General features: G+C 35.2%; 2 protein-coding genes across 2 annotated transcripts; one reads left to right on the plus strand and one right to left on the minus strand.

Moving 5' to 3' along the window:
- Positions 1–3525: 3525 nt before the first annotated feature.
- LOC114384074 lies at positions 3526–4110 on the minus strand. Its single transcript, XM_028343752.1, has one exon. It carries the CDS (start codon positions 4108–4110, stop codon positions 3526–3528), a length of 585 nt encoding a protein of 194 aa, XP_028199553.1.
- A 755-nt stretch (positions 4111–4865) lies between these two features.
- LOC114384560 (pathogenesis-related protein 5-like) lies at positions 4866–7157 on the plus strand. Its single transcript, XM_028344261.1, has 3 exons — positions 4866–4960; positions 5852–6515; positions 6805–7157. The coding sequence occupies exons 1-3, from the start codon at positions 4900–4902 to the stop codon at positions 6941–6943; spliced, it is 864 nt and encodes a 287-aa protein (XP_028200062.1). The 5' UTR covers positions 4866–4899; the 3' UTR covers positions 6944–7157.
- Positions 7158–18455: the final 11298 nt, after the last annotated feature.

The raw sequence follows: 18455 nt of genomic DNA on the forward strand, positions 1-18455 counted from the left end.
AAACCTAAAACCAAAGCTCTGAATAATGAAAATAGCATAACAGAATGCCCTTGCACGAATCCCAAGGCTGCTATTTAAAAAGAGTCACTCAAAGTCACTGGGCCCTATTACAATACTCTGGCCCAAAACGAAATAAACACTGAACAACATAAAATAAAATTGCGAAATTTCCTAATTAGAAATGAACTAAGGTAAGCGCTGCTTTATTTGCCCTCTTCAAGTCCATAACCAAAATCCGGATTAAGCCCAATGTTTCATTAATTCCTGAAATTAGATTAAAAACTTCAAATTAGCTAAATGAGTCCAAATAATAAAACTGTCTGATTAATTGACAATTAAGACCAATTAGTAATTAAAATGGTGCAAAAAGGGTTTAGAAAATAGAAGAAAATGATGGCACATCAGTACATCTACTTGGGTTGTTGTATTGAGAACAAGAGAGAGCACATCTCTTGTGGATCAGTTCAAATGGATGGTACATCCGCTTGGTTGTTCAAAGAGAACAAGGGAGGGTACATCCCTTGTGGATCTTTGGCTTGTAAAGGATTTTACAAGGTTGAAAGAAATCTCAAGAACCGTTGGTTGCTTGGGGACAGGATGTAGGCACGGGTTGTTGTCGAACTAGTATAAATTTTGTGTTTGTCTTCTTCTTCCCTACACTCTTTAATTTCAGTTGTGTACTTTTAATTGCCGCTTTACTTTTGGTTAAGTTATTGTTCATTACTTTCTTAACTTAGTAGTAAAAGCCTATTTGAATCTAGTAACATTAAGAAAGATAAATTTTAATTAGTCAAGGCACATTAATAATTAATTCAACCCCCCTTCTTAATTATTCTGAGGCCACTTGATCCAACAGTCAAAGCAGGAGAATGACGGACACTAAGACTATCTCTAAAATCATCAAACAACACATGCAGAAGACCCTTAGTAAATATGTCTGCAATTTGATATCGTGAAGGCACATGAAGAACTCAAACTTGACCACGTGCAATCTTTTCCCGTACAAAATGTATGTTCATCTCAATATGTTTGGTATGTTGATGTTGCACCGGGTTGCTCGACAAATAGATAGCACTAACATTGTCACAATACACAATAATAGAATTTTTGACATCCAACTATTGAATGGGCCATGCCTTTGAAAGAGAAAGAGAAAGAACGGTGCGAATCGTATCCGATTTCACTACTGGGCTAAAAGTTTCGCCACAATCAATGCCAACCTGCTGATTTTTCCCATTACCTACAAGACGGGCTTTATGCCTCTCAAACACACCGTTAGATTTTTCTTTATGAGCAAAAACCCACATAGATCGAATAACATTAACATTAGGTGGACAGGGCACCAACTCCCATGTCTTATTTTTAATAAGAGCATCATATTCATCATCCATGGCTATTTTCCAATTTGGGTCATCAAGAGCCGCAACCGGGTTACGAGGTAATGGAGACCGAGTAACTAAAGTGGCTAAGCCATACTCATCATCATATTTATTGTTTGGCTTAAAAATGCCCATTTGGCTTCTGGTGACCATACGAGGCTGTTGGATGGGAATAAGAGGGGAAGTTACTATTTGGACCGCTGGTGTGGAGATAGGAGTAAAGGATGGGCTAAGAGAAGGAGAGGCGAGTGGGCTTGAAGGGAAATATGGGCTGGTAGTGTCTGGGTTCACGGGATCTGGGCCAGTAGAGGGGTGGGCTTGTGTTTCAGGTTGGCCCATGTGAGGAGCAGAAGCATTTGGAGATTGATTGTGAAGGTGATGCATTGTATAGGCACTCATATCATTACTCAAGAAATCATAAGCAGTAGAAGAAGGGGAATGCAATTTCTGAAATGGGAAAACATGCTCATCAAATGACAACAAATTATAATTTTACTAGAAGATAAATCATAACACTTGTAGCCACGATGATGCGAAGGATAACCCAAAAACACACATGGGGTAGATCGAGGTTGTAATTTATTGATTGTGGTGGATGGAAAGAGAGGATAACATAGACACCCAAACACCCTAATGTGAGAATACGAGGGATCCTGTTGGTATAGAATTTGAAGAGGAGAAGTGTTTCCCAAAACCTTACTTGGAAGTATATTAAGAAGATATGTAGCCATTTGTAATGCATGATGCCAAAAGGAAGGAGGAAGAGAGGCATGAGCAAGAAGAGTACGAGACATATTATTGATAGCCCAAAGGTATGGGGGCAAGAAAGACGGAAAGACATACCATTAGTTTTACACAAATCCCATAAAGTTCCATTGTCAAACTCCCTCCCATTATCACATTGGAAAGTTTTTATATTACGTTCAAATTGAGTGAGAATGTTGGCTCGAAAAGCTAAGAATTTCTCAAATACATCAGACTTTCTAGCCAACAGAAAAGTCTACAAATAATTAGAATAATCATCCAAAAATAAAGCATAATATTAATGTCCCACTGAACTCAAAATAGGAGATGTCCAAATATCACTATGAATAATATCAAAAGGCATAGACGTACTCGTAGAAGAGGAAACAAATGGCAACTTAATATGTTTTCCAAAAACACAAGATTGACAAAGACTAGAACTAGAAAGACGATTACAATCAATACTTTTATTTTTTCTAAGAACATCTAAAATAGGAGCACCCGGATGACCCAAACGATCATGCCAAAGCTTAGGAGAGATGGCGGCAAAGGTTGAAGGAAGAGCTTGATGTTTGATAGGAGTAGTAAGAGGGTAAAGATCACGTTGGCTATCACATCTCATTAGTGGCATCCTCGTCTAAAAATCCTTCACAGAAAAACCAAAAGGATCAAATTCCACAATCACAGAGTTATCAATAGTGAATTTTCTAACCGAAATAAGATTTTTGATAATTTTAGGAGCATGTAGAACATTTGTGGGAGATAGGGGAAGGCAAGCAAGTATGACCATAGCCATGAATCGGGATATTATGACCACTACCAACAATAATACCATGATGATTGCTCAAATTAAAATAAGACGAGAAATTACCATTAGAAGATGTCATATAAGAGGTAGCTCCGGTGTCCATGTACCATGATGGATCCGGGGGACTCAGAGACATAGTATGCATCGCTGCTTCAATATTTGTAGGAACATAAGGAGCAGACTGCCCATTTTGAGAGGCCATGTAAGCCTGTTGTGGTCGTGGCCCAAGAATGTCGGGCTGTTGTTGTTGTCTCTGTGGTGCTGGACCCCGGGCCCATCCTTGGTTTGGATATGGGCATGGAGGAGCCCACTGAGGCATCCAACCCCAAGGTGGGTAATTCGGCCAAGGTGAAGGCATCCACCATTGTCGCCCCCTGCACTGTTGGATTTTCCACCGCCAAACCCATGACCACCGCCACCGGATTTTTTTCCAAAATTCTTGCGATATCCAGACGGCTTCCCACGGTGCTACTGGTCCGAATGTAAGGAATTTGAGTCATAAACGGATTGTGAGGAAGCCACCATTGCCGACTCTGAACCCGTGGCAGCCTCCTTTGCCAATCCGGCTTCCTCAAGTGTGAGCATCGACCGAGCCTAATAAAATGGAGGTAGAGGATCACATTGCCGAATTAAAGTCCCTACACCTCGATATGCACTTGTGAGACCCGAAACAAGTTGAATGACAAGGCGGCTCTCAGACACCGGTGCTCCAACATTTTTCAACTGATCAGCAAGGGACTTGAGACGTTGACAATATGCCGAAGTATTTGGAAAATTCTCCATCTTAGTATTGGAGAATTCGGCCTCAAGAGTTACCTCATGGGAATGTTTGTTGTCTTGGAAAATATCTCTCAACTTATTCCAAGCATCCATGGCCGTGGCATCGGGTTCAATAATTGTATGCAACAAGTCATTGGAGATGGTTGCATAAAGCCAAGAAAGAACCGTAGCATCAAGAGTTGACCATAATTCCTTTTCATCCTCAATCGCAGGTACCTTCGCTTTGTCGTTGGTAGGAGAAATAATGTGATGAAGAACCTTATGAGAATGTGCAGTAATTTTTAAAAGCTCCGCCCATGTAGAGTACTGGACATTCTCCATTTCAAGAGTGATGAAGATATGGTTCCGTATATTGGAAACCGCAAGAGCCGGATGAAAAGAACTCTTGTTGTCCGTCATGGCGGTGAGAAGAAGAAGAAGAAATAAGAGAGATGAAGGGGAACTGCGATTTAGCTTGCGGAATGAAGAAGAAGGATCGTAAATCTGATACCATAAAAGAATATTTTTCTCAAGTGATTTCATTTACTGACTTGAAATATATACAATGTACCATACGTAATCTTAGGAAACTAGGAAATTAAACTCAAAAACTAATAATATAAGGCATATATTTCGGAAACTAGTATATGCTTAACAAACTAAATATATGCTTACCTAAAATACAATAACAAAATATATTCACATATATTTTAACAAAAATTGTCAAAAAAAAATTACCATTAAAAAAAATAGTAGAGATAATCACAATTATGAACAGGTGAGGAACTGGATTGGGTACAGTTGAAATTTTCAGTCACATAATAATTAGAGCGAATCGTAATCATATGTTTTACATGAATATCAAACGAATGAAATCTTGAGTAAGTTTGATATATTATTCAAGTGAAAGTTGTTGCCACGTGTCACACCATAGCTCTGGGCTTTAGGCCCGTTGTAATACGTGGAAGTGTAGGAAGAATAAAACCTAGATAAACTTGCCGTCATGTAATTCACCAAAAACTTGCAGCTATGTATTTGGAAAAGAATAATCCATTCTTTTCACAAGATGCATACCTTTTGTTGCTTAATTTGATTCACATTCTTTCTTCCCGCACGTATTCTTTTTTGAGCCTTCTTTTATATTCAAAGCTGCTATTACATCCTTCCTCGCGTATCTTAATCCCTTGACCGAGAAAAACACACACAAAGATGGCATTGCATCTTCAAACGATCTTACCATTCACTTTGGTTCTAGCAATAATTTTATCAGGTAACAAATAGTTTTTGCATAGTCATTTTTAAATATACATACATAGCAAAATCTGCACTGGCCTTGTTTGTCGGAGCCCATTCATTAAATTGTTTTCTAAATTCTATAACATGCTCAAATTCAAATTATTCCGTAAAAGCATTTTTCACTCCTTTACATGTTCAATTATTTCTTGCATTTTCTTTTTGGCCAGTGGTCACATTCTGTTCTCTTTGATTGTATTTGTATAATTGCAAAATAATGTATGGATACTACCATGGTAGTTAACACCTAATGAGAAAAGAGAGAGAAGAAAAGAAGTGTAAATATGACATGATAGGAAAAAAAAAATGATAGAGAAAGACTATTGAAGTATCCACAAAATTATACTCTTGTATAATTTTTAGTGAAAATAAGATAGAGATATAAAAGGAATGATAATGTTTGATATGATGTAAAAAGCTAAAGAATATAATCATAATTATTCCATATATTTTTTCCATCTCATGTTTATTTCATTTTTTTCATGTTTTTGCCTTTATTTTTCATCTTATTATTTATCACATTCATTACTTCCTATGTATCTTTTCTTATGTTATTCTTTTCTCTTATTTGGATCCCAATCCACTCCAAAATGAAAAAAAAACAAAACAAAACAAAACATATATAAAAGGCATAATACAATAGTCAAAAAGTGTTAAAATAATTTACTTACTTTTACAAAAATTACATTAAAATTCATATCTATTATAATTTCTAATATATTGAGCATAAAGTCTTTTTACATTGCATAGAATCGAACCAACGTTTATTCTTTTTCAAAAAGCAAAACAAAACTCATGGTTCCTTCTCCCAATACCACCGTGACATGTCTAATTAAGAACACATTTTATTTTGTGGACGAGGACTCAGGGCAAAGAACATGCGAGTGCGCCAGAGTTTTCACCATAGTAAACTACTGCAAGGAGACCCTGTGGCCGGCAGTGACACCGGGAGAAAACTTCAATGGCGGTGGCTTCGTCCTAAAGCCGGGCCAATCCACCGTGTTCACCGCCCCGGTCAGCTGGAGCGGCCGCATTTGGGCTCGAACCGGTTGCAAGTTCAACCAAAACGGAAATGGAAACTGCCAAACCGGTTCATGCGGCACAACCCTAAAATGCTCAGCCTCGGGGAAAACGCCAGCATCACTAGCGGAATTCACTTTAGCACAAGTTGACTACTACGACGTTAGCCTCGTTGATGGCTTCAATGTGCCCCTTTTCGTTAAGCCCATTAACGGAAAGGGAAACTGCACCACTGCTGGGTGTGACTCTGACCTCAGAGCCACTTGCCCCAACGAGCTTGCTGTTAAAGTTAACGGCAAAACCGTCGGGTGTCGTAGTGCTTGTGATGTGTATAACACTGATGAGTATTGCTGCAGAGGGAATTATGGGAATCCCTCTACATGCAATCCCACGTTTTATTCGAAGAAGTTTAAGGAGGCATGTCCAACTTCTTACAGCTATGCTTATGATGATCCAACTAGTATTTTCACTTGTTCTGGGACGGATTATGTGGTAGCCTTCTGTGCTTCCAGGTTTGTTATACATTAAAATCTTACTAGAAATTATTAGATAGTCTAAAATCATTATAATGTTAATTATTTTAACTATTTTTTTACATAACATAATTGAATATTATAAATAAATTACAAATTAAAAAATATAGTTATGTATTATATATAAAGAGAATGGTAGATTAGAATCATAAAAACATAATGCTTCAAGGCTACCTAATAATTTGTCGAAATCTTAGAGGCTGTGATTTTGTTAATGTGATAGTTTTTGGTGATATTATTGACAAAAAGTCTTGTACTTGGACTTCAGGAAACAACAGGTATGCTCTTATCATAGTAACAAGCTTCACTGCAGTGGATCACTAGGGTTGAAATCGCTAACTGGAAGGTGGTGGATCGTGATGATGATAACAGTGTTTTCGGTGCTTAGTTTGTGGATTGGATTCTAGGTCTAGACCATGATCAAAGTTGATTCCACTATAAGAGCCCGATTCATTAAGTTTAATCAATTTGATGAGTTTGTGTAAATGGAACCCGTTTTTATCTCTTTTTTTATGAGGATGTTACTTACGAAGGCTCTATGTACGTGTTTATTTTTAGTGTAATTTCTTTGTAACCACGGTAATATACTGTATATGGGAAGCTGTTCATATTTTTCTTTAAGGATAACAGTGATGTGCACTTGAGGTTATTCTTGTCGATACACGCATCTACATGCTAGCAAAAATATTATACATTTGTTTTGTTTTAAGTAGAACATTGGAAAAAAATGATAGAGTTCATTGAGTTGAAGGAAATAGATCCATTCCGTTGAAAGAAAGAGGAAAAGAATATTTTGCACCCAAAAATATGAGCTTTTAAAATAATCTTCTTGTTCAGCTGCCTTTGGGTAATTATATCCTACACCTCCCTTTAAAAGTCCTGCACCTTCCAATTTTAAAATAACTGCAAGCTACCCTTTTCAAATTATATCTTCCCCTTCCTCCTCTAGCAGCCACTACACCAACAAGGAACTTCTGTCGCGCAACCACGAGATGCCACCACCAACTCAGTTGTCAATTCCACTAGGTCTTCCTCATCTGCATTCAATTGCATTCAACTTCACAAGCATATTTCAGCCGCACGCAGCGATTCTCTTCCACGAGTAAAAATGTCATCCACGTGCAGTTGTACAACTTCGGTGAGGCACGTCATCCACGTCCATGCCCAGGTATGTTGTCTTCTCCCCTAATTTTGTGAAGTTTTATAATTTATGGACCACCTATCCCGGAAGAGAATTATTGGACATTACATCCAAAATACATATCCAGAAGCCCAATTTGTAGTTACAGAATGGTCATTTAAGAAACTAAATGGGGCTTCCAGAGTAACCAATTCGGAACTAATAAAATATGCTTCTAGAAAGCCTGTTTCGAAAACGCATGTATTTAATCCGTAGTGTGTGATCTGAAACACTAAAAGCGTTAAATGGAATCCTCAATCAGGAAGTATAATAATTGGTTTTCAGAAAGCCTATTCTGGAAATCAATTTTGTCTTACAAGACAGGTGTTCCGTAAACATAATTTTTAGTTTCCAAACTGCCTTTTCCAGAAAGCTAATATTGTTCCAAAATGGTTGTTCCATAACTATTATTTACACTTTAGAATTGTTTATTTCGGAAATCTTTTGGAGTTTCCTTTTTGGAAGCCAATTGAAACTTATTAGTCTTTTTTCCTTAACAATTTTAGTTTGTATGGAGGACAATAATTCTCGCAAGATGTGTGATGAAGTTGACATGAGTATGGATGATATAGTTGAAAATGAAGGTTGTAGCAAATTCTTCACAATTATGGAGGTAATTTTATTGTATTATTTTGTGTTTAATTTAATTGTTGAATTATTTAATGTTGTGAATCATGCAGGTTTTAATGATATAAAAAAGAATTCGCTTGATAATGATTGTCATCATAAAAAAGGGAGAGAATGTGAATGTATGAATACATGATTTTGATGATGCCAAAGAATGATCAAACAAGATTGCTTTCAAGATTACTTCAACAAACATTCAAAGTTTAAGCATTAATAAGTGGTATCAGAGCGACCGAGATTCTTGTCTAAAGTTTAAAAAATTCAAGAATAATTATGCTTTCATCTAACTTTTTGTTTCCTAAGGGAAATTCTATTTATAGGCCTCTTGTTTTCAATGGTGAGGGTTATCAATATTGGAAAATCCGCATGCACATCTTTATAAAAGTCATAGATTTAAATATATGGGAAGCCATTGAAATTGGTCTCTTTATTCTTATAATGATAGTGGGAAATGCAACTATAGAAAAATCTAGAGAAGAATGAGATGAAAATGAAAGAAGAAAGGTTCAATATAATTTAAAAGCAAAAAATATAATCATGTCTGCATTAGACATGGATGAATATTTTAGAGTCTCAAATTGTAAAAATGCAAAAGAAATGTGAGATACATTACAAGTAACCCATGAAGGAACAACTGATGTCAAGAGATCTAGAATAGACACTCTCACACATGAATATGAATTGTTTAGAATGAATGAATATGAGACCATACAAGATATGCAAAAGAGATTTACTCATATAGTTAATCATCTTACATCATTGGGAAAATATTTCCTAATGAAGATCTCATTAACAAAGTGCTGAGATGTTTAAGCAGGCAATGACAACCAAAAGTAACAGCAATTGCAGAATCAAGAGATCTTACTAACATGTCTCTTGCAACTCTTTTTGGAAAGCTTCAGGAACATGAAATGGAATTTATGAGACTCCATCAACATGAAAAGAATGACAAAAAGAATAAAGGAATTACACTCAGAACCTCATCATCTTCTATTCAAGAAGAAAGTGACAAAGAGGACTTGAATGAAATAGAAGAAGATAATGATTTTAGATTTTTTGTGAAGAGATTCAATAAGTTTATGAGAAACAAAAGAAATCAAAGGAAATCAAACATCAATCCAAAGAAGAAAGGAGAAGATTCCTCCTTAGCCCCAAAATGCTATGAATGCGATCAACCTGGGCACATTAGATTCGATTGTCCTGTCTTTAAAAGAAAAATGGAAAAATCCGACAAGAGGAATTTCAATGAAAAAAGAAGAAAAGAAAGCATACATTAATTGGGAAGATAATGACATGGATTCTTCAAGTGATTCAGAAAATGAAATCATAAATCTAGGTCTCATGGCGAAAGACTATGAAAGTGGAGAAGAGGTAATGTCTTCTAACTATGACTTATCTATTTCTTTTTATGAACTTGAAGATGCATTCAATGATTTGCATAAAGAATCTGTCAAATTTTCCAAATTAGTTTCATATTCTAAGAAAACTATTTCAAGTTTAGAAAATGAAATTTTGAAATTAAATTTAGAGTTAAAAAATTTTAAATTTGAAGTTAAAATTTTAAAATCAATAGATAGAAATCAATTTTCTACAAAATGCTTAATACAAGAAAACAATAAAGCATTTCATTCATGTAAATGTTGTGATAAATTCAAAGAAGAAATTGAAGATTTAAAAATTTCTCTTGCCAAATTTACTCTTCGTAAAAATAATTTAGATATTATATTTGGCAAACAACGATGTGTTTTTGATGAAGCTGGATTAGGATATAATCCTAAAAATCAACAAAAGATGCATAAAAATTTCTTTGCCTCCATTCAAAAGGCTAGTTCTCGCTTGTTAACATGCTTTTACTATGGTAAGAATGATCATAGTGCATCAACATGTTATATTAGAAAGAATGGTAGTACCATTGGAAAAATGGTATGGGTTCCAAAAGGATCCTTACTCAAAACTAACATACAAGGACCCAAGGAAATTTGGGTACCAAAGTCAAAATATGATTATATGAATGATGGACTCCTTGAAGCAAAATTGATACATTGATAATGGCTGCTCCAAACACATGGCGGGAGATACATCAAAGTTTATTCATATTTCTCCTAAAAATAGTGAACATGTGATCTATGGAGACAACAACAAAGGTAAAATTGTTGGAGTTAGAAAAATAGGTATGAATCCCTCTACCACCACAGAAAATGTTTTACTTATTGATGGTCTTAAGCATAATTTATTACGTATTTATCAATTATGTGAAAAAGGCCTTTTGGTATCATTTGATTCTCATATATTCCAACAAGTGGTAACATTTTCTTTTAGGCCATGAAATGATACTTGAACGGTATGGCATTCTCTACTCTTTTAATTCATTATAAATTGCTAAATGTTTTTCTCCTATCTGCTCTTGATTTATTTTTGATGTTGACAAAGGGGGAGAGATAGATAAAAGATAAGATAGTAATGGTTTATGAGACAACTTTTTATATATGAAATATATGCAATCTTCAACTGTTTCATATAAGCAATCATTGCAAAATCAAGGGGGAGTAAACTATACAGATAGATATTTTTTGTTACTCCTAACCTACAAATGGTTATCGTCATAAAAAAGGGGGAGAATGTGAATCATGCAGGTTTTGATGATGTCAAATAGAATTTGCTTGATAATGATTGTCATCATCAAAAAGGAGGAGAATATGAATCATGCAGGTTTTGATGATGTCGAAAAGAATTCACTTGATAATGATTGTCATCATCAAAAATGGGGAGAATGTGAATGTATGAATACATAGTTTTGATGATGCTAAAGAATAATCAAACAAGGTTGCTTTCAAGGTTACTTCAACAAACATTAAAAGCTTAAGCATTGCTTCAAGATTAATACATGGTTGCTTCAACAAACAAGCATTGCTTCAAGATTAATTCAAGATCAAGCTTTTGCCTCAAAACAAAGTGTTTCCAAGAGATCAAAGCTCTGGTAATCGATTACTAGGCAGTGTAATCGATTACCAGAAGATATATTAATTCAAGATCAAGCTTTTTCCTCAAAACAAAGTGTTTCCAAGATATCCAAGGCTCTGGTAATTGATTACCAGGCAATGTAATCGATTACTAGAAGACAATTTTGAAAAATCAGCTTTTAGAAGGGTTTTGAAATTTAAATTTAAAAGCTGTAATCGATTACCGGCAACGAAACTCTTGAAATTCAATTTGAAAAGTCATGTCCCTTCAAAATATAACTGTGTAATCGATTACTAGAAACCTGCAATCGATTACCGGTGAAGAATTTTAGAAAAAGATTTTTGAAAAGGCACATCTCTTCAAACCATTTTGAAAAGGCACGAAGGGCCTATATATATGTGTGTCTGACTTCGAAAAGCAAGAGAGAGATATTCTAAGAGAACTTAATTGTCAAATGCTCTCTCAACAACTCTTGGGCAAACACTTGCAAATCTATTGAGAATTCTTCTACGAACTTCAAATTGTATTATCATCTCTAAAAGAGAGAAATTCCTCTAGGAACTTCAATTTGTATCATCCACTCTAAAGGAGAGAAATCTTTCTGTTCATATCAGAAAGTCAGTTGTAATCAAGAGACGGGTTGTCTCTTGGAGAATCTTTGAACACAAGGGTGAGGGATCCCAAGGTAAGTCTGTGAAGGATTTACAGAGATAGTAGAAAATCGAGTTTGCACGGGAAGTGACCGAACCAGTATAAATCGAGTTTGCATTTCTCTCTTCCATTTTCCCATTTATGTTATTGCAATCAATTTTGTCTTGCATGTTTAAAGAACATTATTAAATTCATTTTTGCTTCTTCTTTAGCATTCTGAGCCTATCATTTAGAAGGGAGTTAAAAGTTTGTTAGTGGGAAATTTTGAAACTTAATTCACCCCCCCCCCCTCTTAAGTTATTGAGGCCACTTGTTTAACAAATGCTTGAAAGGTGAACTTTGTCTAAAATATGTTTTATGTTATTTGTATAGGTTTTTGATTCTCGATATGAGTTATTGAAATGGCCTTGGGTGGTTGCATTTGAGTTGGGTTTTGTTATCATCATTTTGAGGTCAGACACAACAAATGGACAACCTAGAAGGAAGAATTTGTTGTCTTGGGTTGTGAGAGAGGTGACAAATATAGACAATACAAAAAGGATACAAAAGATGGTTACTGGGACTAAAAAATGTGATTGTCCCTTTAGATTGAGAGGAAGACCACTAAAGAATGGTGAACGATAAGTAGTCAGGGTGTTGTGTGGGTTTCATAATCATGATGTTGCTAAGACATTGGTCATCCATCCATATGTTGATCAATTAACGACTAATGAGAAGACAATGCTTGTTGGTATAACAAAAAGTATGGTGAAGCCTAAAAATATTCTTCTAACATTGAAAGAGTACAATGAAAAAAAATGTCACAACCATCAGACAAATGTATACTGCTAGAACTACATATCGGAGGTCTCGTCCCTAGAACAAAAATGCAACATTTAATGAATTTTTAGAGCATGATATATATATTCATTGGCATGTGATGAATGATGAAGAAGTTGTGCGTCACATTTGTTGGACACTTCATGATGCAGTAAAATTGTTGAATGCATTTAACATAGTATTCTTGATGGAAGTACATACAAAACTAACACGTATAGGTTACCGTTGGTTGAGATTGTTTGCATGGTTATCGAACTCTCGAGTTAACTTGCTAATTTTTACGAGTTTACGAGTCCACTTGCCCTCTATCAGTTGATTCTTGAGTAAACTCTTTTTTTATTAGACTCTGAGCAAACTCTATAAACTTGGTAGACTCTCGAGTTTATCACCGACTCAACGAGTTAGCAAGTTAAAAAAATTAGACCAAAATGTAAGTCATTTTTATTGTTTGTTGTCTATTTAGCATTCAACATACCTTCATTTAGTGTATTATTCTCAAATACAAAATTTTCACCTTTAATAATATCAAACTTTTATTCTCTAATAACATCAAATCCTCGATGAGAATGATCTACCACTACTATAACGTCTGCAAGTTATTATCTAGTAGTAATGTATTACTACTAGACTTGGTTTAAATATTCTGAACTTTATGATTTATTGTTTTTGTTTTATTATATTGTTAAAATATTTAATTAGTATGTTATTTATAGATACTTTGTTATTATTTTTATATGAAGTAGACTCTTACGAGTCTACGAGTTGAGTCCACGAGTCGAGTCTATGGAACTCTCACGAGTCTGCATAAACTCTCAAGTTTGATAACCTTGATTGTTGGTGTTACATATACTAGGCTGACATTTTCTTCTGCTTTTTCTTACTTGGAAATTGAACATGAAAATAATTTTGTTTTGGTACTTGAAAGGTTCAAAGGCCTTTTTCACATATTTGATCTATTGCTAAAAGTTATTGTTATTGAAAGAAATCTAGCCTTGATGAATGTAATAAAAATCGTGTTTCCTGAGTCCCATAATCAATTGTGACAATTTCATATTGATAAGAATGTGAAAGCAAAGTGCAAACAATATGTAACTCCCACAAAGCCATAGGATCAAGTAATGGAGGCTTAGGGTACTATTATGGATTTTCTTACAGAGTTTGACAATGAAGACCGCCTAACAAAGTTTGAAGTTGTTTGTGAACCATGGCATAAGTTGGTTACGTTTGTGAAAGATACTTAGTTGATATCTTACAGGGAAATATTTATAAAGGCATGGACAAATAAAGTCATACACTTGGGGAACACAACAACAACAACAAGTATTTAACCTTAGAGACCCTTAATATATTAAATAAGCGTTTGTATACAATCTTCATTTTATTCAGACATTTGTGTCAAAATTTAATTGTAGGGTTGAGTTTGTCCATTGGGCCTTAAAGATGTTGCTCCAGACTAGCATGGAAAACTTGTGTAAATTTGGGATGCAATGAACAACATGATCATTATCCAGCATAATGAAATTAGATCCTCATTTGAGCATAACATTCATGTTGTCAGTCACACATTTAATGTACAAATGTACAAGAGACTGGGTGGATTTTTCAAGGTTTGCATTGAATCATATTGCAAATGAGGTTGATAGAATGAAGTTTGTTCATGTAGACATGTCTCATTATGGATGTGTTTTAAGATCTACCCATGGTTTGCCATGTGCCAGTGAACTAGCAAGGCATGCTTTAGGTGCATACCACTTCAAATCAGATCATTTGTACTAGATCAAACTAAGTTTCAATAACATAGGGCCTATAATGAAAGTAAAGAGTTCTTTGTTCAGCAAGAATTTGATGCTATAACTCAACGTCTGAAAGAGGTTGACATAGCTAGCAAGATTGTGATAAAAGAAATAAACTTCATGAAATTGTATTCCCTTATATGACTTCTATGTGTCCATCGATTGACAAGGTCAAAACTAAAGGTTCACAAAAGGGTTATGCAGGTAAATTTGAACAATCAACGAAGAGCCTTCCTTCTTTCTTTGAACATGTCGATGCATTACATTTTGTGGATGACAGTTCATCCACATGGAGGTCACCCAATACATTATCCCAGCAACCAGCACGCATGAGAAAGATACCAACCTTAGATCAATTCCATGTAAATTTTCATCCATACATTTCAAACATTGTTGATGTAAGATCACATGGTCATTGTTGCTATCAGACAGTTGCAACTTCACTTGGTATGGGTGAAGATTTTTGGCCTCTGGTCCATAATGATTTGCATAAAGAGTTGGGGAAATGGTATGACGAGTATGCAAAAAAAGTAATCTTTACTTGTTGATCATGCCTTAATAGTGTTTTATTATGTAGAGATATAACATTTTTAATTTAGCTTTCACATTGTGTTAATGGAAATCATTTCCCTCTCAGAACTCAACCTCATAAAGATAGCTTCGTGCATCGTATCATATACATAGGTCATGTTAATGAAAATCATTTTGTTCGGGTAAACCATTTGTTATGCTAAAAGTTACGACATATTATAAAGTATACTTTCAAATTGTGACTATGTTTATGTTATGTAGGTACATTTGACTTATCATTGTCCAATATTAGGGCCTAATGTGTTGTGGTCCACCAGAAAAACAATGGGTCACCCCTTATGTTGGTCGGCTACAACAATTTTCACAATTAATAGTTGTTAGGCATGATTATGTTAACCTTGGAGATGATTGATTTACGTAACATTTTGGTTACTTCTATTGCAATCGGTTATGTTTTTTGTTATGTATGTTTATTGGGCACTCATTTTTTTCATTTAGTTACGTACCATTTTTATGTAGTTACTTATTTCTATCAAAAAATTGACATAACTTGTCCTACAAAATTCATATATGCATAACTTGTTAAATATAATAAATACGTACATTCACTAAAGATAAAAATAATAAATTCGTACATTCACCAATGATAAGTACAATAAGTTCATACAATCACTAATGATAAAAGACAATAATATCATAAAAGTCAATTATTACAACTGATCAATCTCAACATAAACATGAAGTGAACAAGTGAACAGAAAATCTATGCATTAATACATTACAATAACTATCAACGTCCTTCTCTATCATGCCCACCTCTGATGCCACTCGATGCCCTACTAGTGTTGACAGGACCATCACCAATTACTCCACACACTAATGTTAATATCTTTTCAATCACAGAATATGCATCAGTGCCTTGTGCAACCAAACTATGATCAATCATACGCTGCAATAGTCAGTCAATCCTACAACATGTTTCCTGTCATAGATACAACAAAGAAGTAAGTAAATGTCAAAATAGTATACACATTAAGCAAGTAAATGTTAGACCAGTACACACATTATACAAGAAAATTCATATGCACTTACAACCACAGGATGTGCCATATCCATATTTGCATCAAGGGGTGGAGTAGAATATTTAGATTATACAAAAGGATGCGAGACTCTATAGAACCATGCATAGTACCTTGTATCACAATTTGTCGGTTGAACTATATGCATTGTGGGCTGGATCAAGTGATTCTGTGAATGCAACCACCTATCGTCAACCTGTTGTGGGGTGGGAATCTCAACAGTGAACACAAAAGGGTGTTGGGGAATATTTTGTCGATACCTATATTGGCGTAAAACCTTTTCTGGCAAATGAAGGTGCACATCTAGGCCCAAACAAATATATCCAGAGAAAGGATATATTCTCAAATAGACGATGAGTATAATGCTTCTCATATGGAGTCTACCTCACTCCCTTGATGGTTAATTCATCAATTAGTTTCTGGTAATGAATTACTGATAAAGACGACTTATTTGTCCATCGGCTGACACATGGAGAGGTCTCTTCATATCCAAAGACATCGTCCCTAGCACCAATGGTTACAAAATGCTCATAAATTCATCCCTGTGTCTCCAAGAAAAGTATATAGTTATTTCATCAATGACATTGTTAATAATATAACAAACAATTGACCTAACACCTAATTACCTGAAGAATAGTGGCATAGCCACCAATCTGCTTTGTGCCAACAAAACTAGCATTAGTACGCTCATAAAGATATGTCAAGGCAGTTGCCTCCATGAATACCTCTCACATCCTTTGAGGTCACAAAAAATGTCTAAGAATTTCACCTCCACATAGGATGCACTCTTGTTAGCAAATAAGGTGCAACTAACTACATGAAATAAATAGGCCCTTGCTGCTTCATCCCATCTCTCTTCCTAACACATCTGATGATACACATCCTGCAGTCAACTTAAATGGACTAGTCCACCTCTTGTTATCTTGGTCTCATTAAATGCCTCCTTGTATTCAACAACAAGTAAGTCAACAAGCAAAGGATTTGCCGCTTCCTTATCCATATGTTCAAAATCATAAAAAGCGTCAGTGATGGGAATGTCAAGTAACGATGCCACATCATCTAGTGTTATTGACATCTCTCTCACGGGCAAATGAAATGTTTCTTTCTTTGTGCCATCTCTCTATAAAAGCAAACAAAAGTCTCTTGTCTATTGTTTGATAACTACATGTAGTCAACATAAATAAATCAGACCCCTTGACCACATCCAATATCTGGTCATGGAGGACAATATTTGACTGCAACTTTCTCCCATGTGATACTAACTTTATATCACCACGTTCCTACAAGAACATAGATAATTACTAAATAACTTCCAAAATAAAAATAAACCTTTCAATACTTAAATAAATTCTAAATAAGTTTGTTAGTAATCTACCATGCCACCCCATACTTCCCAAGCCCCATGATCAGCGTATGAGGTCAACAGTGACAAGTCCTTAAGGCCACTAGGAAAGACAACAGTTGGTTCTGGAACTTGTTGGTCCACAACCTCTACTTGATCAGCACTTGCTCAACAGCCTAGACATGGTGATAATGCGTCTATCATGCATATTTCTAACCTTCTATACCAATCTCTATCAGGCATATTTCTTGACCATAAATACTTTGATATTTTCTCTTGTCAAATATCAAACATGTGAAATGTATGAACGGAAAAACTTCAAAAATTACACTTCATAAATTAAATTTATTATCCCTATAGCCTTTGATGGGGGTTTTCATCATGGGGAAAGGGGCGTTATGGTTCAATGTTTTTTTGAAGGAGGGAAGTGTTAGGGTTGGGAAAGGTGTAACTATTTTATTAAGGGTAGTTTAGTCTTTGTACACAAAATTGGGAAGTGTAGGATGCACATATGAGAGTGTATGATTCAAATCACTATCACACTTAATTAACGTATTATGACAATGCTTAAACATACCTCCCTTGTTAAACGCACCATTTTTCTACTTTTTATCATTATTAAATATACTTAAATAAATCCACTCCTTCCATCATCCAAATATTATATGCAATTCCTCCTCTAACATAGGCCACTTTCAAATCCACAAACCCCGTTTCGAATTCATCACTAGTGGTGGCACTTTCGGTACAAAGTGCGCATGAAGTGTGGTTGTAGCTTCACAAGAAAATCCATAACTCCTATTTAAGCTCATTCGAGAACTGCCTAGCTTTCTCAAATCTCAACTGCATTGGCGTTCAACTCATGCAAGAATGATCATAATCCTCTCGACGAGGTTCGTCAGATTGTCAACACCTATTCCAAAGAACAATGGTGTG

This window comes from Glycine soja, chromosome 14 (genome assembly GCF_004193775.1).
Source record: "Glycine soja cultivar W05 chromosome 14, ASM419377v2, whole genome shotgun sequence".
Classification (NCBI taxonomy): Eukaryota; Viridiplantae; Streptophyta; class Magnoliopsida; order Fabales; family Fabaceae; genus Glycine; species Glycine soja.